This window comes from Quercus robur, chromosome 2 (genome assembly GCF_932294415.1).
Source record: "Quercus robur chromosome 2, dhQueRobu3.1, whole genome shotgun sequence".
NCBI classification, from domain to species: Eukaryota; Viridiplantae; Streptophyta; class Magnoliopsida; order Fagales; family Fagaceae; genus Quercus; species Quercus robur.
Window position 1 is genome coordinate 82,243,386 of NC_065535.1, and position 21,032 is coordinate 82,264,417.

Sequence of the window (21,032 nt, forward strand, 5' to 3'; positions counted from 1 at the left end):
ATAAAAAATCTCCCGACCACGACAACAGCAACCCTGTATTGCATGCATGGATTCCACCTCCACCAAACCTATTCAAAATAAATTATGATGGAGCCACCTTTGACGAAGTCAACAAATAGGTGTTGTAATTTCGTATAACAATCAAAGGCTTGTTATCCCTTCTCTAATTCAACCGTTACCTTCAACATATATATCAAGCAGTGGAGATTGAAGCACTTGCAGCATTTCAAGCTCTTGAATTTGCTCTAGAGATTGGCATTCACCAGGCCATAGTTGAGAGGGATTAAGAGATTGTGGTACTAGCTCTAGCTACAGAGGTTTTTAATTTGGCTTCCTATGGTCTGTTACTTAAAAACTCAATTTATCTTTCTAAACAATATTCAAAATCTAGGGTTCAATTCCCACCTACACCAAAAAATAATTGATGTTTTGGTCTGATAATAATGAGCTATCATTAGGAGCGAATGCTATAGGTTGAAACTCTTTCAAAAAAAAAAAATGCTCTACTCTCATACAAAGAGAAATGATAATAAATTGCTCACAGCTTGGCAAGGCTAGCTATCAATACAAATAATTGTGTCGCGTGGATAGAGAATGTTCTACAATACATGGTTGATACAGCCGTTATACATTAATAAAGTCTTGATGTCTTTCCCCTCCAAAAAAAAAAAAAAAAGAAAAAAAAAAAACTATGGATATGCTTCTGACTCTTTTCATAAACACTGACATTGTAATTTGCAAACGCTACCGCTATAGGCCCGTTTCTTGCTTAGGAGTTGGGACTTGGGACTAATCCATCTGTTTTTGGGCAAGAGTTGATTTAAAGCCCATACAAAATGAAAGCCCAACTGAAAAAAACAGAGAAATCCCTGAAATCGTGATATAAAGGTAAAAAAAAAAGAACATACAGTACATTCTTGGTCAGAATGACATGGCAGATATAAATAAATGACACTTTCTTTTTTTTTTTTTTTTTTTGAGAATGAATAACAATTTTGTTAAGAGCCTTAATAATAAAATCTAAAAAAAAAAAAAAACTAACCTCCGATTAATTATGACTAAACCCGTGATCTCAGGGTTTTTGGGACGTATTAAGGGTTTAGCCGTTTAGCCCCTTCTAGGGCTTTAGCTTTTTCCATTTTTTTCTCTGTTGCTGTTGTTGTTGTGGCGGTTGTTGGTGACAACTTTTATAGTTTTTTTTTTTCCTTCTCAAAATTAGGGTTTCTCTAGGGCGGCTAGGGTTTTTGACTCCCCCCACTCCATCTCTTATAGACACCATTTTTCCATATTAGACTTCATATAGATGTATAAATATTTCAAGGTTCTCAAACTTTGGTCATAGCTCACAAGTCACAACCTTTAGAATTCCATCTTCTTCAATCTAGAGGGTCTTTCTGTTTTCTTTTGGTAAAACTCATTTTGAGGACCAATACCCATCTGGGTTTCTTCTTTTGACTCTCTAAAACTTTCGTTTGATTTGGATTGGTCAATCTTTCCTCCCAAAGTTTCAAATTCAATTCTGGGTTTTCTTGAATGCAATCTTGTTTTTGGCCCCAATACTAATCTGGGTTTTCTTTCTCGTTGTCTCAAATTTGAGTATTCTTCTTGTTGAATTCAATCTGGGGTGTTTGGATTTCGTTCAGAAGATTTCGAATTTAGCATTGTTTTTATCTGGGTGGTGTTGATTGATCATTATCTGGTTAAGGCTACCTGATTTTTCATTGCTGGTTAGATTGATTCTTTGCCTATTAATTGATTCTAGTGTCCCTTGATGCCAAAGTATTGATCTTGATCTGTTTGGTTGCAAGGGAAAAGTTTCTACTCGATTTTTGTTTGATTTCAGGCCTTGAAAATTGTCAATATGAGTTTTCCTGATCCTCACCCTCTGTTTATGATGCAATCCCAGCATTTTGCTAGTGATGCCATTGGTGTGTGGCCTCAAGCCCCAATGAACAATGACCAATTCGACGGGCATTCTCAACCTTTCAAGAGGCCCAGAAATTCTGAGGACAATTTATCCGATGCTTTGCCCTGTACACCAATGAATTCTAGGATGAACCCCCCAAATCCTCCTCCAATCAATAAAGGAACAAGCAATATTTTCTACAAGACTAAGATGTGCACAAGTTTTATTGCTGGTATGTGTACCAAAGGTTCGGATTGCAAGTATGCTCATGGAATTGAGGATATGCGTCAACCTCCACCGAATTGGCAAGAGCTTGCCGGTTTACGTGGGGTTGAAGATAGATCATCTGGAAATTGGGATGATGACCAGATGCTAATCCACAAGCTGAAGCTATGCAAGAAGTTTTGTTATGGGGAGGAGTGCCCTTATGGTGATAGGTGTAATTTTCTTCATGAAGATCCGGCAAAGTTTAGGGATGATTCAAAGAGGTTTAGGGAGAGTTCAGTGATTAGCATTGGAACTTCCGGATCATCTATGGCACACGGAAGTGTTTCTAATCAGTCTGATGGTGGTAGGCTTGTGAACAATGGTCCGGATGCTTTTCGAGTGACTACAAGGCCCTATTTGAAGACAAAGTTATGTAACAGTTGGGAGAGAGGTCAATGTCATTATGGTGATAAATGCCACTTCGCTCATGGGCAAGCAGGTATTTGTTTATGCTGAGTTTATGCTATTAACTTTGTTATTACCAATTTGTCTTTGTGTAGTATGCAATTGTGATTGATGACAAGTAATTGTTCTAGTCATCTTAGTAGACGATGAAATAAGCAATGAACGAAGATACTAGGTAGCATGAGCCTTTATTTGCATGATGAATCAAAATAAACAAGTTTTTAACTTCTTTTTGTTAATACAAGGTAAATATCTTAGGTTCTGAATTGAGGGACTCCACTATCTTTTGAAGTGCACAAGTTGTTAGCACATTGTTGTCTCTAATAAAAAATTCAAAACCGTCCCTTTCAAATATCCATACCTACAGTTCTTAATTGAAAAAGGGAGAGAAAAAATTGTGGATTTTATTTTCAGGGCCCAGATAATCAATTCTGCAACTAACTGAACTAAGTTTTGAAACCAGGTCTTGTTGTGTTTCTTACCTTTAGATTATGTTTCTAAATTTTCTTGGTTGAAGATGAAACAGTAATTGGCTCTCTTTTCTCTTCATGACTGTGTGTTTCAGCTCTTGATTTGATTGTATTATTCCCTAGCAGAGTAAGCCACTTTGTTTCCATCTCTAGGACGTAATAATTCATAAAATGCACCCTTTCGCCTATCGAAATCAATATTCCAAGTTTACTTTCATTAAATCCTGAACAATCCTAAATTCTCGTTTTTTGACAAACAAGCATTTCTGGAATTGGTTTTCAAACATGGTTGCATTTCTAGAGCTGATCTCTAGACAAAGTTCCACTGTCCAAATCCAGTTGTTTTAGAAGGTTGGGGAGAAAGATGTTATCACTGATATAGATTATCTCCACTGTCTGTTTTTATGTTTAATTATCAGTTAATTATCTTTGAACAATCTTCTCAGGTATGATGGATGACACTGAAAAAAAAACACACACTTGTTAAGATGATATTATTTTTGCAGATATATTGGCAAATCGGATTTTCATAAATCAAAAGGGAATAAGGCATGCTTGTATTTACTTATTAACTGTCCTCTGAAGGTCATTTAACTTTTTGAAACAAGCTGGATGGTTTATGTAAAGGAACTTCCTTTGTTGATCCAATTTATATTCAAGCTTGTAATTTGTATTTCTAACACCCTTATTGAAGTGCCTCTTAATATTTAATAGGTGCAAATGCAAGCTAGTAGTTGTTTGATCTGTTCCAAAAGTTATTTGCATATTTAAGGGATTCGGTTTCTAACATTAGTTAAATGACCTGAGCAACTATGTGTTTGAATTTAATTGGAGAACTTAATGCACTACACCTAAGGTACTTGATGTTTTACCTGAGTAAGAATATGCAACCATATATGCAGTGCTTTATACTTATCAAAAGAGAACAATGCAGTGCTTTATAGAAGATTTTATTTACTTGGTTGAATTATTATGTTGGTTAATATTTTATTTTTCTCAATGTTTGGTTTTTCTTCAAAATCAGAGTTGCGAGTGGCTGTTGGACTTCTTGAAGGGGATACATTGAGTACTGGATCCATTCCCGTTTTGGCAAAACCCCAATCTGTTCCTGCTAATGATGCGTCTCTAATTAAAACAGGAATCGTGCCTACTTTAACTGAAGAAGGGCAGCAGGGTAAGAAGTGCTTGTTGAAGTGGAAAAGACCCCAGAAGATCAATCGCATTTATGGTGATTGGCTTGATGATATGCCGCTAGTGCAACACCTGCCAAGCAAAGTGGAGAGCTGAGTTCAAGATCCTGTGTAGGTTGAACTAAGAAATTTTGAAGGGTCATGCTCCCAAGAATCAAGATTTTGAGGAGATTTCAAAGGGCTTGAAAGCGAGAGAATTCTTTTTCATTTTAAGTCTTTCTTCGTTGTTGGTTTGGGAACAGGTCAATAGGTTTGTTTTTTTCATTACTCCTCTCCCCCCTCCTCTTCTTTTCTATGTGAAATATAGGTTAGCAATTGGAAGTCGCTATTGTCATTAGAACATCAAATAAGAGACCATCGTTGGTCAAATCAAATGTAATTCTCTCTTATCAAAGCAAGATATTGCCTTCCATTGTCATCAAACAAGAATGAAAAGCTTTACCCAACATAGGTAAGCAACATGCAGAGCACAAAAATTTATGCAGGATTTGGGTTTGATTGAGATGTATGCATGCTTCACACTTTTTACATTGTTTGTACAGTGAAAAATGCAAGTCAATGGGAAAGCGTTCTCTATTTGCTAGGAAAAATATGACTAATAACATAGGGTGCATTTGGGATGAGCTGAATTTTTCAGCTTATTTCCACTTTCAGTATATCTTTACTACTATTCATGGGTTCTACTGTACTATTCAACTTATTTTTTAACATTTTTTCTACACTTTTATAATAAAAAAATTTTCATTTTCAGTTAAAAAAGTTGTTCCTAACGGATACATTGTAAGGTAAAAAACATTTTACTAAATGATAATTTAGTAGTTACATCATTGGGGAAGGAAATACTGGGAAGTGCTAGTTGAGCATTGAGCTAGGGATGCTTCCTAAGTAAGACTTGGGAGTAAGCTCAATGACCACCATCCATATGGAATCTATTTATTTATTGATATATAGATAGTAAGGCAAAAAATGTTTTACTAAATGATAATTCAGTAGTTACATCATTGGGGAAGGAATAATGGGAGGCGCTAGTTGAGCATTGAGCTAGGGGTGCTTCCTAAGTAAGACTTAGGAGTAAGCTCAATGACCACCATCCATATGAAATCTATTTATTTATTGTTATATTGATAGATGGAGGTGGGGGGATCTAAACTTTGGAAGTCTCCATAGAAAATGAGCTTGGTGGTACCGATTGAATTAATTGATTTTTTTTTTTTTCCAATTGAAATTTTCTAATCAAACAAATCAATTTGTTATTTGCGGTTTGTTTTTCCAAAAAATCCAAAGTAAAATTTAGGAGACATTATCAAAGAATAAATGTTGGCTACAAATTTCATTGGAGCATTAGGCTTCAACCCATAATAGGAAGATGATATGTGTTTTTATCTTTTTTTTTTTTTTTTTTTTGAGTAAAGTGTCCTTATCATGTTTAATGTACATGATCCACTCAAAAAAATTATCTGCAATCACTTAAATGTTGTTGTTGTTGTTGTTTTTTTTTTTTTTTTTTTTTTTTTTTTTTTTTTTAATAATTTTAGAAACACTCAAATGTTGTTATTTTGACTTGAAGGTTCCAACCAAATTTATAGTCAAACTTCGTCCATTATATATATTGGATCCAATTAAGGACATACATTAATCATCAATTTTAGGAAACCTTTTATGGCATTGAAACAGCTATCAAAACAATTAGTTATCTTTTCATTTTCCCATTAAAAAGTTTCCTAAAATGTTTTACTAACATATGCTCTTAGAACATAAGTTAGTAAAACCCATATATATTTAGTATGAGGTTAAATTATGTAAGGACGTGGTATAAAACCCATGTTTTACCCTCCAATCCCAACATACCACATCATCTTATTACATATTTAAAAATAAGTAGAACCACACCCAATTAATTCTGATACCCATATATAAATCCAACTAAGGTGCAGTTTGGATAGCACTGAAGTGGCGTTTGCGTTTTAAGTCTGCGTTTTGTCCTTTTTTTTTTTTTTTTTTTTTGCTTCAGCCATAGATGTTGACCAAGTCAACAGTGAATAGTGCATCTGTGCACTGTTCATGGGTCCCACAGACATCAATTTTCAGCAACTTTTTCATTAAAAATGGGTCCCACGGTACTATTTACACATTTAAAAATTATTTTGCTACAGTGTTTTCAGTTTTCAGTCTTCAGTTTCAGCAAAATAAGTTCTATCCAAACAGACTCTAAATTGGGAATTTATTGATATGTTATTTAGTGTGGTGGAATGTATTGAATTTTAAGTAAAATGCTGATATGACGATCACTTATTGAATAGTGTAAAACATGAGTTTTACACCCTATCTTTACTAACTTCGGACTCATTTAATATGTATGTATTCAAATTAAACTAAAATTAATTGGATCATCCATTGATGGTCAACACAGTAAATACGTTGATACCATTGAATTTTGATGTATAAACTAAACATAAACTGCTTTATGACGTACACATGGCATAAGTTGCAAAATTATTATAGAGTAAGTCTAGTGCTACAAACTTCGGGCTCATTTAATATAGAGAAGTGCTATATCTACAACATTTTTACAACAAATCATAATTGGTTAGCTGTTATTGGTTCAAATTTGAACTTAACACCGAGATTACTTTTTTGCCCCAACAATAACAACCAGTAACAACTTGCCACTTAAAATTTGTTGCAAAAATGTTATGAAAATATTGTGGACATACCATTTCTCTTTAATATATATGTATTCAAATTAAACATAAATTGCTTTATGACGTACACATGGCATAAACTGCAAAATTATTACAGAGTAAGTCTAGTGCTACAAACTTTTCCACAATTTTACCACAACTCTATTACATAGCGACTCATGAATTGTGAAATTATAGACCCACATGAACCCAATATTTTATTTCCACCACTCATAAGTCGCCACATAGCAAAATTGTAACAAAATTATGGAAAAAAAATTTATATTTTTTTTTAGTAACAGTTATGAAAAAATTTGTGCCATGTTCTTATTTACATGCCATTAATCTTAGGACTTTATTAACAGGTGCCAGCTAGCACCTATTATTGAACCAGTCTCCGAGTCCCCACCTGCATAGGAAATTAGCAAAATTTTACTTTTCAGCTGTGGTTGATGTTTAGACGTGTACTTTGGTTTCTCCAATAATTATAGGACAAAAATACCCCTTTAACACATTTCCCTCCATTTTACTTTTTATTTCCCACCCAATTTTACGTTATCAATATTTTACTCTTCATCTTCTTTCACTTTACCATTATCAAACCCACTTCCAAAAAAAACCAAAAAAAATAAAATAAAATAAATAAGAGAGAGAGAGAGAGATGAAGAAAAGTTCAAATGTTCAATGAAGGATTAAGCAATTATTTGCAAGGTACAATAATTTTATTTTTTTAAATTCATATTTATTTTTAAATATATTTGAATATGAGGTTAATCTTATTTTATTTGTATCATGTTTTTTTTTTTTTTTTTTCATTTATCCTAAAATATGATGTGGATTGTTTTAGTCTTGTTTTAATATAGCACCAATGGATGAGAATTTAGTTATAAGTGAGACTCATCAAGTTGTTAAAAGGAATTGTTTTAACTTAAATGAATTACTTCAAGAATAAACTATTATTTTATTTTATTTGTATCATTTTTTTTTTCATTTATCTTAAAATATGATATTGAATATTGATTGTTTTAATCTTGTTTTAATGTAGCACAAATGGATGACAATTTAGTTGCAAGTGAGACTCATCAACTTGTTCCAATAAATTACTTTGACTTAAATGAAATACCTCAAGAAGGTACTATTATTTTTTTTTTTTATTTGTAATCCATAAACGTATAATATGATATTGATTTTTTTTTTTTAATTCTTGTTTTAATATAGCACAAATTGATGATGATTTAATTGTAAGTGAGATTCATGAAAGTGTTTCAAGGAATTGTGTTTAGTTAAATGAGTTTCCGAATGATGGAAAAAATAATAACACATATGAAGGGGAAATAATTGATTGGAATGAATGTTCAATAGATGAGATGGGGGTTATTGAAGAATATGAGGATATAAATTCAATAGAAAATAAATTTGAGCCTTTTGTTGGTCAATGTTTTCTTAGTGAAGAAGAAGCTTTCATTTTCTATAAAAATTATGCAAATTGAAATGGTTTTACAATTCGAAAAGGTCGTTCAAAGAAAAAAAATGGAGAAATAGGAAGACATAATTTCTTTTGTTATTGGGAAAGTAGCAACCACTAAAAATGGTGGATCCATCTAAAGAGCAACAAAATAGGAAGTTTTTAAAATGTGGATGCAAAGCTCATCTAACTATTGTATTGCGAAAGTCAATAGACATTTTTCTGAAAGAATGGCATGTCACTATTTTTGTTGTAGATCACGATTATGAATTGTTGTCCCCTTCGAGTGTACGATTTCTTCCAACCAATCGAGTTACCACTAAAGATAATAAAAATTGCAATCTCTTATACAAAGAAGTTGGACTTTCAGTTAGAGAAATAATACGTGTCATGGAATTTAAGAAAAATGTGAAATATGAACATCTTTCATTTTTTCAACGAGATATTCGTAATCTTTATGTGAAAATGAGAAAGATGCATGTTGTGAATGATGCTATGGATCTCTTACAATTTTGTAAAGTTGCTAAAGAAAGGAATTCTAAGTTTCAATATGCATTCACAACGGATGAAGAGAAAATGTTAAAGCATATTTTTTGGTCGCACCCTTATAGTTTTGATTGGTATCAAAAATATGGAAATGTGGTTGTTTTTTATACTACTTACAAGGTAAATGCTTATGATATGCCTTTTGGTATTTTTGTTAGTGTCAATAATCATGGAAAGTCGATTCTCTTTGGTTGTGCACTTCTTTGAAATGAAAAACTAGTGCTTTTCAATGGCTAATGAAGGTACTCTATTTATCTTATAAATTTGTACAACTATTTTTCCATTTTATTTAATTAGCGTTTTGTTTCTTGGGTGAAAATGATTTGTTTGTGTTGGAATTCTTGGTGTTATTTTATGCTTGTTTTGCATGGAATTGAAAATGGAATTTTGGGTTTTGTATAAACTATTAGATGAGTGAGAACTGAGATTCTTCTTTCTGTCTGTATGTGAAAGAAGCAAAACCAATTAGAAATTTGTGAGTAAATAGGGATAAATATTGTTTGTTGTTTTAATAAAAGTTTACTTATTTATATTATAATAATAAAAAAAAAAGAGCTAATGGAGGTAGTTGTGTTTTTAATTGTAGCATGGGGTGTAGTTCACTCAACACCCACCGACCCATCCACGTATGACCCTTTATTTTCTTTTCTTTTTTTAATTTTATTTTTTCCTCTTTTTTTCTCATCCACCCATTTCTTCACAAATATCCACTTTCTTCATCTCTTTATCTGCTTTCCTCCACACTTTTATCTTCTTTCTTCTTCTACACTTCTCTATTTTCCACCACGCACACACATCTTCAAAGAACCCACTCTCTCAAATTTCTCATCCTTCCTCTTACATGCCAATTGAAAAGCATTAAGAGTTAATTTTTCTCAATTTCACCCAAGACCAACTCTTCTCTCACTCTATAGCCCCAAAACCAAATTGGAATTGAAGTTAGATGGATGCATCGGAGCTACTCCTCGTCATCTCGACCCAATGGTGTTAGAAGATTCAAATCTGATGTTAGAATGAGATCAATGATGGTTAGATGGGGGTCCTTGTCCATACCCATATATTGCTGTGATTTTCTCTATATGCCATTTTTGTGTATTTTGTGGTTATAGAGTGGGGATAAATTTGAGAGTTCATAATAAGGCTGAGAGTAATTTAGAGATAAAGAAAACGTTTTTTCAATTTTGGGTTCAAGGGCATTCTGGTCAAGTTACAAAATAATTTGACTTTCCCTCTCTAAACTGACACACATTTAATACATGGAGAATGTTAATAAGTACCGCTTGCTTGTCAAGTGCAAAAAAAACAAAATTTTGTCAAAAAAAAGTTATAAAAAAAAAAAAAAAATTCAAATAGGACCTACAAAACTGAAAAAATTGACCTAAACTGCAAAAAAAAAAAACACTAAAATTTTGTCAGAAAAAAGAAAAAAAAAAAAAATGTGGTTAACGGGCACCTTTAACACAACTCTTACTACATATTTAGCTTTTTCCATATAACAGTACCCACAGCACCCATCTAATCTTAAACTAAAGCCACCCTCCACAGGGTTGAACCCACGGTCCGAACCTCGGTCTCATTCCCATGCAACCCTGGCTCGACTGAGACTCTCTCTCTGGTGAAGCAAAGTCGGTGGTCCCCAAAAATGCTCTCAATCAGGACACGAGTCATTACTCCAAGCCTTCTAGTTATCACCTACCTCAGCTCCTACATTTCCTCTCTCTCTCTCTCTCTCTCTCTCTCACGGTTCAAAGCCAAGCCACCACCAATGGCATCAAGATAGTCATGTTCTTCTCTCTCCTCTCTCAAACCTCACCTCTCTTTTCTCTCTCTAAAAAACTCTCTTTTCTTCATAACTTAACCAAAACTCTCTCTCGCCTCACCATAACCAAAACCATATCCACATCCACCATGGCTATAAACTTGAAGCCCCATGCTTTTGCAGGCAACCCTTTGAGATCCAAGACCCCAAAAGCTGAAGACCCATTTGCACCAATCCCAGCCCTTGAGACCCTCAAGACCCAGCTCTTAGATTCCACCACTGAACACCATGTCTCTCCACCTACTTTCAAGGTCCTACCTTTCAGAAAAGGCAGGCCCTTGGCATCTTCCAATGGTGGGGTTGGTGACTTGGTACCAAATTGGAATCTGGGTTGGGTTAGTTTGGCTGATTGTAAAGATTACTTGGCCAATTCTGGGGTCCAATTGAATGGGGACTCCTTGGTTTATCTGGGTTCCAGGCCTGAGGATGATGTTGTTTATTGGGCTATTGATGTTTCTGATGAGGGTGGTCTGGTTACTGAGTTTGCTACCAAGCAGCTCAGTTTTGTTGAGGTTAGGACGCTAATGGTAGCCACAGATTGGGCTGATTCCGTGGCTATGGGGGAATTGGCTATTGCTGGACATGTAAGTGGTTATTGTTCTTTGAAGAGGTTTGTGGTTGATTTTGATTTAAGGTACTTTTATTGAATGGTGACATGTTGGTGATAATAGTGTTGTAAGCTGTTATTGTTCTTTGAAGAGGTTTGTGGTTGATTTTGATTTAAGGTACTTTTATTGAATGGTGACATGTTGGTGATAATAGTGTTGTAAGCTGATTGTTAATGTGTTTTGATTTGTTCAATCGGTGATCTGATTGGAATTTTCTTTTGTAGACCTGCAAAAAGTTGTGATGAGCATTAGCTTTAGTTTAACTTATATTAAGTTGTAGTTCACCTGTTGATTGGCAACTTGTCAATGTGATTGTTTGTATGTTTGCTTGTTCTTACAATTAGAAAATTTACTGTTGGTCCCTAAAGTTGAACACATAAGTGATTTTAGTCCCAGAGTTTAAAGTTATTGCTTTTAGTCTCTAACAAACTTAAAGTTGTCGCTTTTTGTCTCTAATAAATTTAAAGTGATTGCTTTTAGTCCTAAAAAAACTTAAAAGTGATCAATTTAATCCCAATGGAGTGATGACGTAGCATCCTTTAGTTTGGCCACCTAGGAAGGACAGACATGGTACGGGTACGGACATGGTATGACACGGTGACACGAGCAATTTTTTAAAAAATTATAACATAAAATGGCTGGTATGACACCAGTATAACACGGGTACGACACTCTAAATGAAGTGTCCATGCTTCCTAGAATGGCCATAGCATCTACAGGACTAACAGCGATTACTTCGAATTTCAGGGACTAAAATCTTTTAGAGGCTAAACTGTATAGACCAACAATGTATTTAAGCCTTTTTACAAGTTTTATGAATCTCAACCAAGCAAATTTCTGTATGTTTGCTTGTTCGCTAAAGAGCAAGGTGAGACTATGGGTTCAAGACCCACGGGTGTCATGTGTAACTTACTAGTCAAGAAATAATATCTGTAGGGAACTTACCAAAAAGACTTATGTATGGGTGGGATCAATCTTAAAATATGTGCAAGTACTGTTTTGAATATTTTGGGGAAAGAGAGAGACTGTAAGTGACCTCAGTTTGATATAAAGAGTTCAAGGAACCCAAGCAGATTTTCCTGTGTATTAGGGCTGTGCCCCTTCAGGTGCTTCTTTATGAAATTTTTTATTATTTAAAAAAAAAAAAAAAATCCTTCAAAGAAGAGGAACCAAAGGGGAATTGACTTGTACAGCTACTGTTTGTGCACGATCAATACAAGATTACACTATTTTTTTTTTGTAATGTTCTACTCTTAGTTGCTTCCCATGACCATTTCTTGACATACTTGATTAGCCTGTCAAGGATCCATATCTGATCTCAAAAAGTTTTGAGACCAAAAGCTTTGGTTGTTGTTGTTTTGTTAAAGCTTACCAGATTAGCAGGCAATGATGTCACCTTACTTTTTGTATTTTGCTAGCTATTGTTTTACATTGCCTGTTATCTTCCTGCATTATTGCATAGTTAAACGTTGCTGAGAGCTGCACATATTTTCTCTGGTCTTGGGGTTTTATTAGGCCAGGGCATTGCTAGAATGGCATAGCATATCAAGATTTTGTGGACACTGTGGTGAGAAAATGGTCCCCATAGAAGCTGGGAGCCGAAAGCAATGTTCAAATGAGTTATGCAAAAAGAAGGTTTATCCTCGTGTTGATCCGGTATGATTATGCTTAATATCCTTTCTTATAAATACCCCAATAAATTGGAAGCTTCGAGTGTCTCATTGGTTTCTATGGCTTAAGTCTTATTACAGGTTGTCATTATGTTGATCATTGATAGAGAGAATGACTGTGCACTCTTAAGCAAACAATCAAGATTTGTACCCCGAATGTGGAGTTGCTTAGCTGGTTTTATAGAGGTATGTGCTTGGACAACTTTTAGATGTTGCATGTTCAGAAATTCTTTTATGGGATTCTAAAGCTATCATTACATTGATGTGGTGCTGCTCCCATACAAGAGAGAAAAGGGCAGGGGGTAGAAAAAGAAGAAGATTGACATGAAAAGATAGGTCATTTGACCTGAACTGGGACACTTCTTAATATCTCTGTGACCAAATCATAACAATAATAATTAGATAACATTCAGGGGATTTTTTTTTTTTTTTTTTTTTTTCCTTTTCTCAATAAATTAGTAAAAACTTCATTAATTTGAGGCTTTTTATTATCTGTAGCCAGGAGAAAGCTTGGAAGAGGCAGTGAGAAGAGAAACATGGGAGGAGACTGGTATTGAAGTAGGAGAAGTTGTATATCATAGTTCACAGCCATGGCCTGGTATAAATTTTGCAAAATGCATTTTTCTTTCTCATATATTCCCGCTTGACACTATATTTAACACTTTGGATGCATTATTTTACATCTTATGGCTTTCTGTCTTTGTCCATTATCCATCTCATAGTCTTTTGTGCCACTCATTTGCATTTTAAATATATTACTCCCAGTTTTGACTGCCTTTTCCCCTTTTTAAACACAAAATCACAAAAATCAAGAACATTTGGTCCTATGACCATCTTATGTAAATTTAACCTTTAGTCTAGTAAGTTCTCAATTACAGAATGCTTTAGTCCACTTGAATATAATCCCAAAAAGCAAATAACTTTTATCATTAAAGATAATCATGCTTTATTTGTTGATCATTTCAATTGTACAAAAATAGGGTTTTATTTACATATTTATTAATATCCATATTTTCATTAGAACTCCAGAACTTCAAACTGAAATATGGATCATTAGAACTCCAGAACTTCAAACTGAAATATGGATCTTACTGAAACAATTTCATTCCCTTGGGTGTGAGATTCCAAATATCCAAAAACTTAAAATTTTGTTTTAAATTCCTCTATTTTATTTTTCTTTTTTTGCTAAAATCTTCTGTATTCAAACATACAGAAAGATGATTCTGAGAGGTATTTGCAATATTGCCCCTCTGGTTTTGTAAACAATTCCTCATAAGTAGCCTTCTGAATTTTATGAGTTTCTCATTGGAATCATTTGTACTAGTTATCTCAAAGATTCTTCATTTTATTTTGATGATTTTTTAATAATTATAAAAGTTTGAAAATTTTCTGAACTACAGGTTTTAGGGCTTTGGAAATATAGTTGTTATTTTCTCTAATTTTTCTTATCCTTTCTTTTTTTGACACATAAGCAGTCAAATTGTCCTCTCAGCATCATGAGTTAAGAGATACAAAATAGTGTTTGTCTATCCACAAAATCTGTTTCTTTTAGAATTCCTGTTGATTTTTGTGCCATGGAGCATTGACTACCTAATTGTCCTGTCAGCATCATGAGTTGAGTAATTTTTTTTTTCTCTCTTGCTATTATGTTGATAAGAGAACCATAGGCAACCTAATTTTCCTGTCAGCATCATGAGTTAAAAGATACTCATAGTTGTTTTGTTTATCCAAATATCTATATCTGTTAGAATTTTCAGTTGATTTTTCGGCCCCTCTACTTTCTGCAACAATGTATGAGATTGATGGTTTCTGGTGATATACATATAATGAGTTAATAGTTTATACAAATCATTGTATAGATTTCAATTTTTGTCTGTTGATTTATAATTCTCTTGTTTTGGTTTTTTCCCAGTTGGGCCAAGTAGCATGCCGTGCCAGTTGATGGTTGGGTTTCATGCATATGCAAAATCACTAGAAATAAATGTGGACAAGGAAGAGTTGGAAGGTATGTTGAGACTGAGCATCTTGTGTGTGTTTAAATTCACCATTCTTTTTTATTCTTTTCCCAGGTGGTCGGTCTTTAGCTGTGTCTTTAGTTTTTATTAAATAGGTAAATGCCATTTTAGTTTCCTGAGGATAACTGGATAAGTTTTCTTGACTTCATCAAACGAGTCAGCTTAGCAATAAGGCAAGAAGTATCATGTAAAAAAACATAATGTTGTGTTGAGAACAAACCTAGAATCTACTCTATAATGCAGGGATTTCATTTATCTGGATGGGGGCTTCTTTAATTTGTAAATGATGTGCATCATCTTGCAGCAAATCATAACTTTCTTATCACCCCCCACAACCCCCCCCCCCCCCCCCCCCCAAAAAAAAAAAAAAAGCGAAAGAAAACTGTAGGAGATCAAATAAAATGAGTTGCATAGATGCTGAATATTGTTTCATGGATTTGAGGGTGAGGTTTGCTTTTCCAAGGCATGCTCATGACAGTTTTTTGTGCTCTTTTTGCATTTCTGTTGGACATGTTGAAAAATTAAATCTAAAAATAATGTTCACTTATATTTTCCTAGATGCTCAGTGGCATAATAGGGAAGATGTGAAAAAAGCTCTGACATTTGCTGAATACCAAAAAGCTCAAAGAACAGCTGCAGTCAAGGTAGAACAGATGTGCAAGGGGGTTGAGAAAGGACAAAACTTGGCGGCGGATTTCAATGTGGAAAGCGGTGAACTTGCAACCATGTTTGTCCCAGGGCCATTTGCTATCGCCCATCATCTCATATCTTCCTGGGTCTATCAGGATTCATTCAATGGTGTTGAAGCTCATTTAAAACTACCTAGAAGTGGTTCTATGTCGAGTTTGTAGTAGTGGTCAACTAATTTTTAAGACAACACAAAAGCTAGCATCCTACATTCAAAATAATAGTCAAGAGTCTTGTATCATCGTAGTTCAGTCCTGTATCCTGATTCTCAAGATGGTAAAGGGTATTTGGTGCTTCAATCCCATGGAATGTTATTACGTTGATGTTGTGAATAATACTACCTCCAAAATGAGAAAGTGAGAAAGAGAGAGAGCAGTGTTGGTGCTACCAACCTCCCTCATGGTGGCTGGTGGCATGTATTGCATCCATTAAGGTCGAAGGTGTGATAGTGAAAGATGAAGAGCAGTTTCTTCCCTTCATTTAATTTATTTTCTTACAGTTCGCATACTGTTTTCTTCTTATCCAAAAATAATTCAAGTATGTATCTTGTTAATTGTTATACATTTGAATCATTCATGTATGTATCATGTTCGAAAGCTTGTTATTTAACACTCTTCAAACCGGTTGTATCTTATATTTTTTCCAATTCAAATATAAAAGATTAGCTCGAGTTTGGTTTGGGATTATGCTATCTCTTTCTTCTTATTACTTAGCAAAAAAGAGATTGGAAATTACATGTTAAATTAACCAACTGCCAACATCAGTGTTACACTAGTACAACACCTGTTGTATCACAATCTCCCTAGAAGTGGGTTTTTTTTTTTTTTTTTTTTTTTTTTTTTTTTTTTTTCTCCTGAAGCACGAAATAATACTAATCTTCTCTCTCTCAAAAAAAAAAAAAAAAAAAAAAATAGTAACAACTCTGTGGAATACGCTTTGCATGAGTGTAATAATCAACAATGGGCTGGAAAGAGATTGACTAGTGATCATAGGTTATTATCTTGCAGTTTATGTTTTCATCATAAATGTATTATCCTTAACTTCATGATGAATTGGGGATTGAGATTTGAGAGCTGAGGCCAAGATTAATCTGAGACAAGTTATAATAAACCCCAAGTTGGCTTTCTTAGTGTTGATGCCCACTTTAGCAAGGAGGCCCAATAACAGGAAGAAGCCCAACAATATGAGAGGAAAAAAGTTAGTAAATTGAGAAGAAAACCATTAAGCCCGAATGGCAGGAATAATGGACCATAGACCTAAAAAAATAGCAAAAGGGTCTCAAAGAAAGCAAGTGGACCCAAATAAGCCCAGAGAAAGAAGTGGTAAACCTATGGGTATTATGAGAAATAGAAAGCAAGCAAGAATGGGCCAAAGAAGCCCAAAGTAAAGAATTAAGTAAATAAGGGGATGGTGGAAAAGACCATAAACCCCGAAAGTAAAGGATATGGTAATTTGGGCTGAGAAAGCTCAAAAGAGTTAACAAAAGCCCATGGGAATGAAGAATTGGAATGGACCGAGGATGCCCAAAAGAATGAAATGGGCCAAAGAAGCCCGGAAGCGATGAAATGGGCCAAGGAAGCCCAAAACAGCATGCGTACTAGTCCAATGATAATGTTGGGCTACTGGAATTGAGCAAAATGAAAGCATATAGCAGGCCCAAAAGAGGCTCATCAAGCACAAGTTAAATAATAGCATGGCAGGAATAACTGGATGGCATGGCAAAAGTATTAAATGACTCGCAAAGAGGGTAAGGAATGGATTAGAGAAGGAAAAGCCCACAATCAAGCAAGGCCCAGCCCAAGAAAGAAGTAAGACATAAAGAATGAAAGCTCAGAGACTCATTCACGCCACAAGAGGTCAAGAATGAGTAGCAGAATGTATAAACGAGCCCTCAGGTCATGGCAAACGCATGAACAACAGACAAGCCATAGACACATATGGAAGTGGAGCATGCATAAGGCTCAAGCACCACCAACTTATACCCAACCAATACAAGAGTGGTGGGCCATGGGTCAAAGGTAAGAGAGGGTATGGTCTGGTGGTAGGGAGAAGGGGAGAGCCTATTCTGGGGTTTCCGTTCAAACTCTTTTGGGGGGAAATGTCATGCTGGGATGATATGTCACCCAAAAGAGGGAAAGATGAGTTTGAATAACTAGGTGCATGCCATGAGGGATAGTGAGAGAGAATACCCACCTTTATTCGGATGGGAATGCCACAGTGAACAAGAAAACAAAATAAGACTCTTTGTTTGGGAATGAGATGTGGCACGGCCAGTACAAGTAAGTGATGATGGCTGGACAGCTAACAGACTAGTGGGTGGTCTAGGAACAACACCCACACCAGGACAAAAGTGGTTAAGCGGTGTAAAATAGTAAAAACCCAACATGGCAGGTAGTATAAAAGGGGTATCAACTGTGCACAAAAAAGAGGAGAACGGAACAAGAGAGTGAAAGATAGAGCAGAAAACTTAGAAAGGAAAAAAAAAAAGGAATTAGAAAAAAAAGAAAAACAGAGAGTAAGCAGGAGTGTGATAGTGGGCATACACCAATAGGTTATTCCCTTCTCTCCTTCTAAAAGCCTACCCTCTAGTAAGGATTAAGGAATCTGAGGATAAGCTATTTAGGCCAATTCTCTCAAAGTGGGTAATTTCTGTGGCAGGATTTTCCTGTGAGATTGTCCACATTGAAGAGTGGTTCCCTTCCTAGACTTAACTCCGTAGAGAAATCAAGTATGGCAAACTAACCATTCTTCCTTTGTTTTATTGATTAAGCATTAGTGTGATTTCCTTTCTTTATTGTAATCATCTTATTTATGTTGCATTTATATTACTGCATTGCTTCTTCCTTTATTAAGATCATCATTTAGTATTTCCTGTGTTTTGATTGACAGTAAGCATATTCTTTTTTTATTGTTGTCATATTATATTTGCCTGCCATGACTCTTTTGTAACAATTTCCTCTACCATGGGCATGTGACCAAGGTTTTAGCGAAAGGGCTTTAGTTTGCGCATAAGCTGGCTTGGGGTGTGTTGCAGTCAAGCCAGTCCTGAATCTCTTACCCAGAACCATTAGGCCATAGCGTGGCAGGAGGTAGCCCAGCCCACAATTGCGAAAAGGCTCACCACATTTAAATTGGCGACTCCGCTGGGGAGTTGGGAAAAAGACAAGAAAGTAGACAAAAGCCCTTGCAAGCTATGCCCCCAAGATCAAAGACAACGCAAAACATGAGTACCGTGCCCTCGCAGGTAGAGTCAAGGCCAACAATGTCCCACCAACACCAACCCAACCAGGCGAAAGGTGTCAATAGAGTAGGGGCTAAACCTCAGCAACAGCAAAGGATCCCCACTGATAATGCCAACGTTTTTATCGAGGTGTTGCAATCATTGCAACATTCGTAATAGCAGATGATGGAAGAAATCCGTCAAATGAAGGCAGACAAGACGAAGGAAAAAGGAAACCAGCATGACCCAGAGCATGTAGCAGACAAAGAGGAGACCTCAGTTGGAGGTGCTTCGTAGAATGCAGAACAACATTTTATCACTATAGCCAGAGTTGCAGCGCTCTTAGAGCAAGAAAAGGCCAAAGCGCCAAAGGAAAGGCTTTATGCGAGAAGACCTCCTTACCCACTGAGAATACTTAGTAAGCCATACCCCGAGAGGTATGAGCCACAAGTTTTTGCACAATATGATGGCAAAAGGGGAAGTGTCGTCGAGCATGTGAGCAAATTCATTGATATCCTTGGCCCTTACACGGCAGACGAGGACCTATGTTTTCGAGAATTTTCCAAATCACTGTGTGACCGTGCGTACACCTGGTACACCGGTTTGAAACTAGGGTCAATCTAAACATGGGATGTCATGGTTGATGTATTTTGTATTAAATACTTTCACAGAGAATAAACAGTAACGCTTGCGACTTTGCAAGCAACTAAGTAGAAAAGCGGTGAAGATTTGATGGAATAGATCAAAAGGTTCAGAGACATAGCACTCGATTGCTATGACCATTGCGAAGAAAAGACGTTAGTAGAAATGTGTATGGGAAACATGATTAGGGAGTACATAGCTGTTCTAGAGAATCTTGAAATCTCCTAGTTCGCACAGCTATTGCAGAAAGCTAGAAAGACTGCTCAGTTAGTGAGATCAAGTTCTGACAGGAAAAACACCCTATAAGCTATGGCAGTATCCACTGATGAAAGAAAGAGGAAATTTGATGGGAGGGAGTATGATACCCCTCCACCACTACCATGTACCCCTAAGGAGTTGGACGTGCTCCTAGATAAATGGATCGTAGATGGAGTTTTAAGCCTAACAAAGTTTCCAGAGAGCCCACCAAAGAAGAGCGGAGAGACCCGCGTTTTTGCCGCTTGCACAATTTTGTGCAACATCCTACCGCATAATACTGGGCACTCCGCAGACTAGTGCACCGAAGAATCAAAGAAGGGACTCTAAAGTTGTCCCAGCCAGAAGTCCAAAGAAACCCACTCTCGAACCACAAAGGGAAGGGTATAGTAGTAGTTTTCATTTGTGCAGATCCAGGGGAAGATGAGGGGGAAAGGTCAGCCCCGCCTGCTACAGCAAATATCACTTTGCAGAAAAGTTTTAGGTTCAAGAACTTGTTTGATCAGTTGGGACTCATAGCAAATGAGTGAAGGATAGCCACAGAGGCTTTGGTGAGTATTGCCTCCGGGGCAGGAATAGAATGCTAGACATCAAAAGTCACGGATGACAATGCCCTCTTACAAGAAGCAAATGAGATCACTTTCAGTGATGAAGATATGAAAGTGTGGTACTTAGATCACAAGAGGCCCCTTTACTTGGCAACATCCATAAATCGAATCCCCATCAAGAGAGCCTTGGTGGATATGGGCGCTTCCGTGAACCTCATCCCACTTAGTACCTTACAAGCAGCAGGAATTTCAAAAAGAAAGATTCAGGGATGCCCAATGGAAGTAACAAGATTTGGGAGAAGAGGCGAATATACCGCAAGCTACATTCAACTATGGCTGAAAGTGGGACCAATAGCCTCTTTGGCCCGCTTCCACGTGGTTAAAATGGACGTCTCATACCACGTGCTATTGGGAAAACCGTGGTTGCATAAGCACCGACTGGTCCTATCCATTTATCATCAGTGCATGAAAGGAAGGTTGAATGGTAAAATGATATGAATAGCAACAAATCTGTCACCCTTCGAACAAGCGAAGGCTCATCTAGTAGAAACTATGTTCTATGATAAGTGGGCACCATCCAGGAAAAGCTCAGTGTCAAAACCATAGAGCACTTTTATGCCTAGGTGGGAACACGTTCA

General features: G+C 35.9%; 2 protein-coding genes across 2 annotated transcripts; both read left to right on the forward strand.

Moving 5' to 3' along the window:
• The first annotated feature begins 1,077 nt into the window (after positions 1 to 1,077).
• LOC126715344 (zinc finger CCCH domain-containing protein 39) lies at positions 1,078 to 4,740 on the forward strand. Its single transcript, XM_050415911.1, has 2 exons — positions 1,078 to 2,612; positions 4,073 to 4,740. The coding sequence occupies exons 1-2, from the start codon at positions 1,862 to 1,864 to the stop codon at positions 4,333 to 4,335; spliced, it is 1,014 nt and encodes a 337-aa protein (XP_050271868.1). The 5' UTR covers positions 1,078 to 1,861; the 3' UTR covers positions 4,336 to 4,740.
• A 5,687-nt stretch (positions 4,741 to 10,427) lies between these two features.
• On the forward strand, positions 10,428 to 16,415 carry LOC126715346 (nudix hydrolase 19, chloroplastic). The gene is made up of 6 exons (XM_050415916.1): positions 10,428 to 11,333; positions 12,873 to 13,013; positions 13,109 to 13,213; positions 13,526 to 13,625; positions 14,940 to 15,032; positions 15,601 to 16,415. The coding sequence occupies exons 1-6, from the start codon at positions 10,713 to 10,715 to the stop codon at positions 15,891 to 15,893; spliced, it is 1,353 nt and encodes a 450-aa protein (XP_050271873.1). The 5' UTR covers positions 10,428 to 10,712; the 3' UTR covers positions 15,894 to 16,415.
• Positions 16,416 to 21,032: the final 4,617 nt, after the last annotated feature.

Bases quoted from the DNA above. Each gene is read 5' to 3' on its own strand.
- LOC126715346 (XM_050415916.1), top strand. From the start codon at position 10,713: ATGTTCTTCTCTCTCCTCTCTCAAACCTCACCTCTCTTTTCTCTCTCT. The intron at 11,334-12,872 runs GTAAGTGGTTAT...GGGTTTTATTAG, and splicing joins AATTGGCTATTGCTGGACAT to GCCAGGGCATTGCTAGAATG. The intron at 15,033-15,600 runs GTATGTTGAGAC...ATATTTTCCTAG, and splicing joins GGACAAGGAAGAGTTGGAAG to ATGCTCAGTGGCATAATAGG.
- LOC126715344 (XM_050415911.1), top strand. From the start codon at position 1,862: ATGAGTTTTCCTGATCCTCACCCTCTGTTTATGATGCAATCCCAGCAT. The intron at 2,613-4,072 runs GTATTTGTTTAT...CTTCAAAATCAG, and splicing joins CTTCGCTCATGGGCAAGCAG to AGTTGCGAGTGGCTGTTGGA.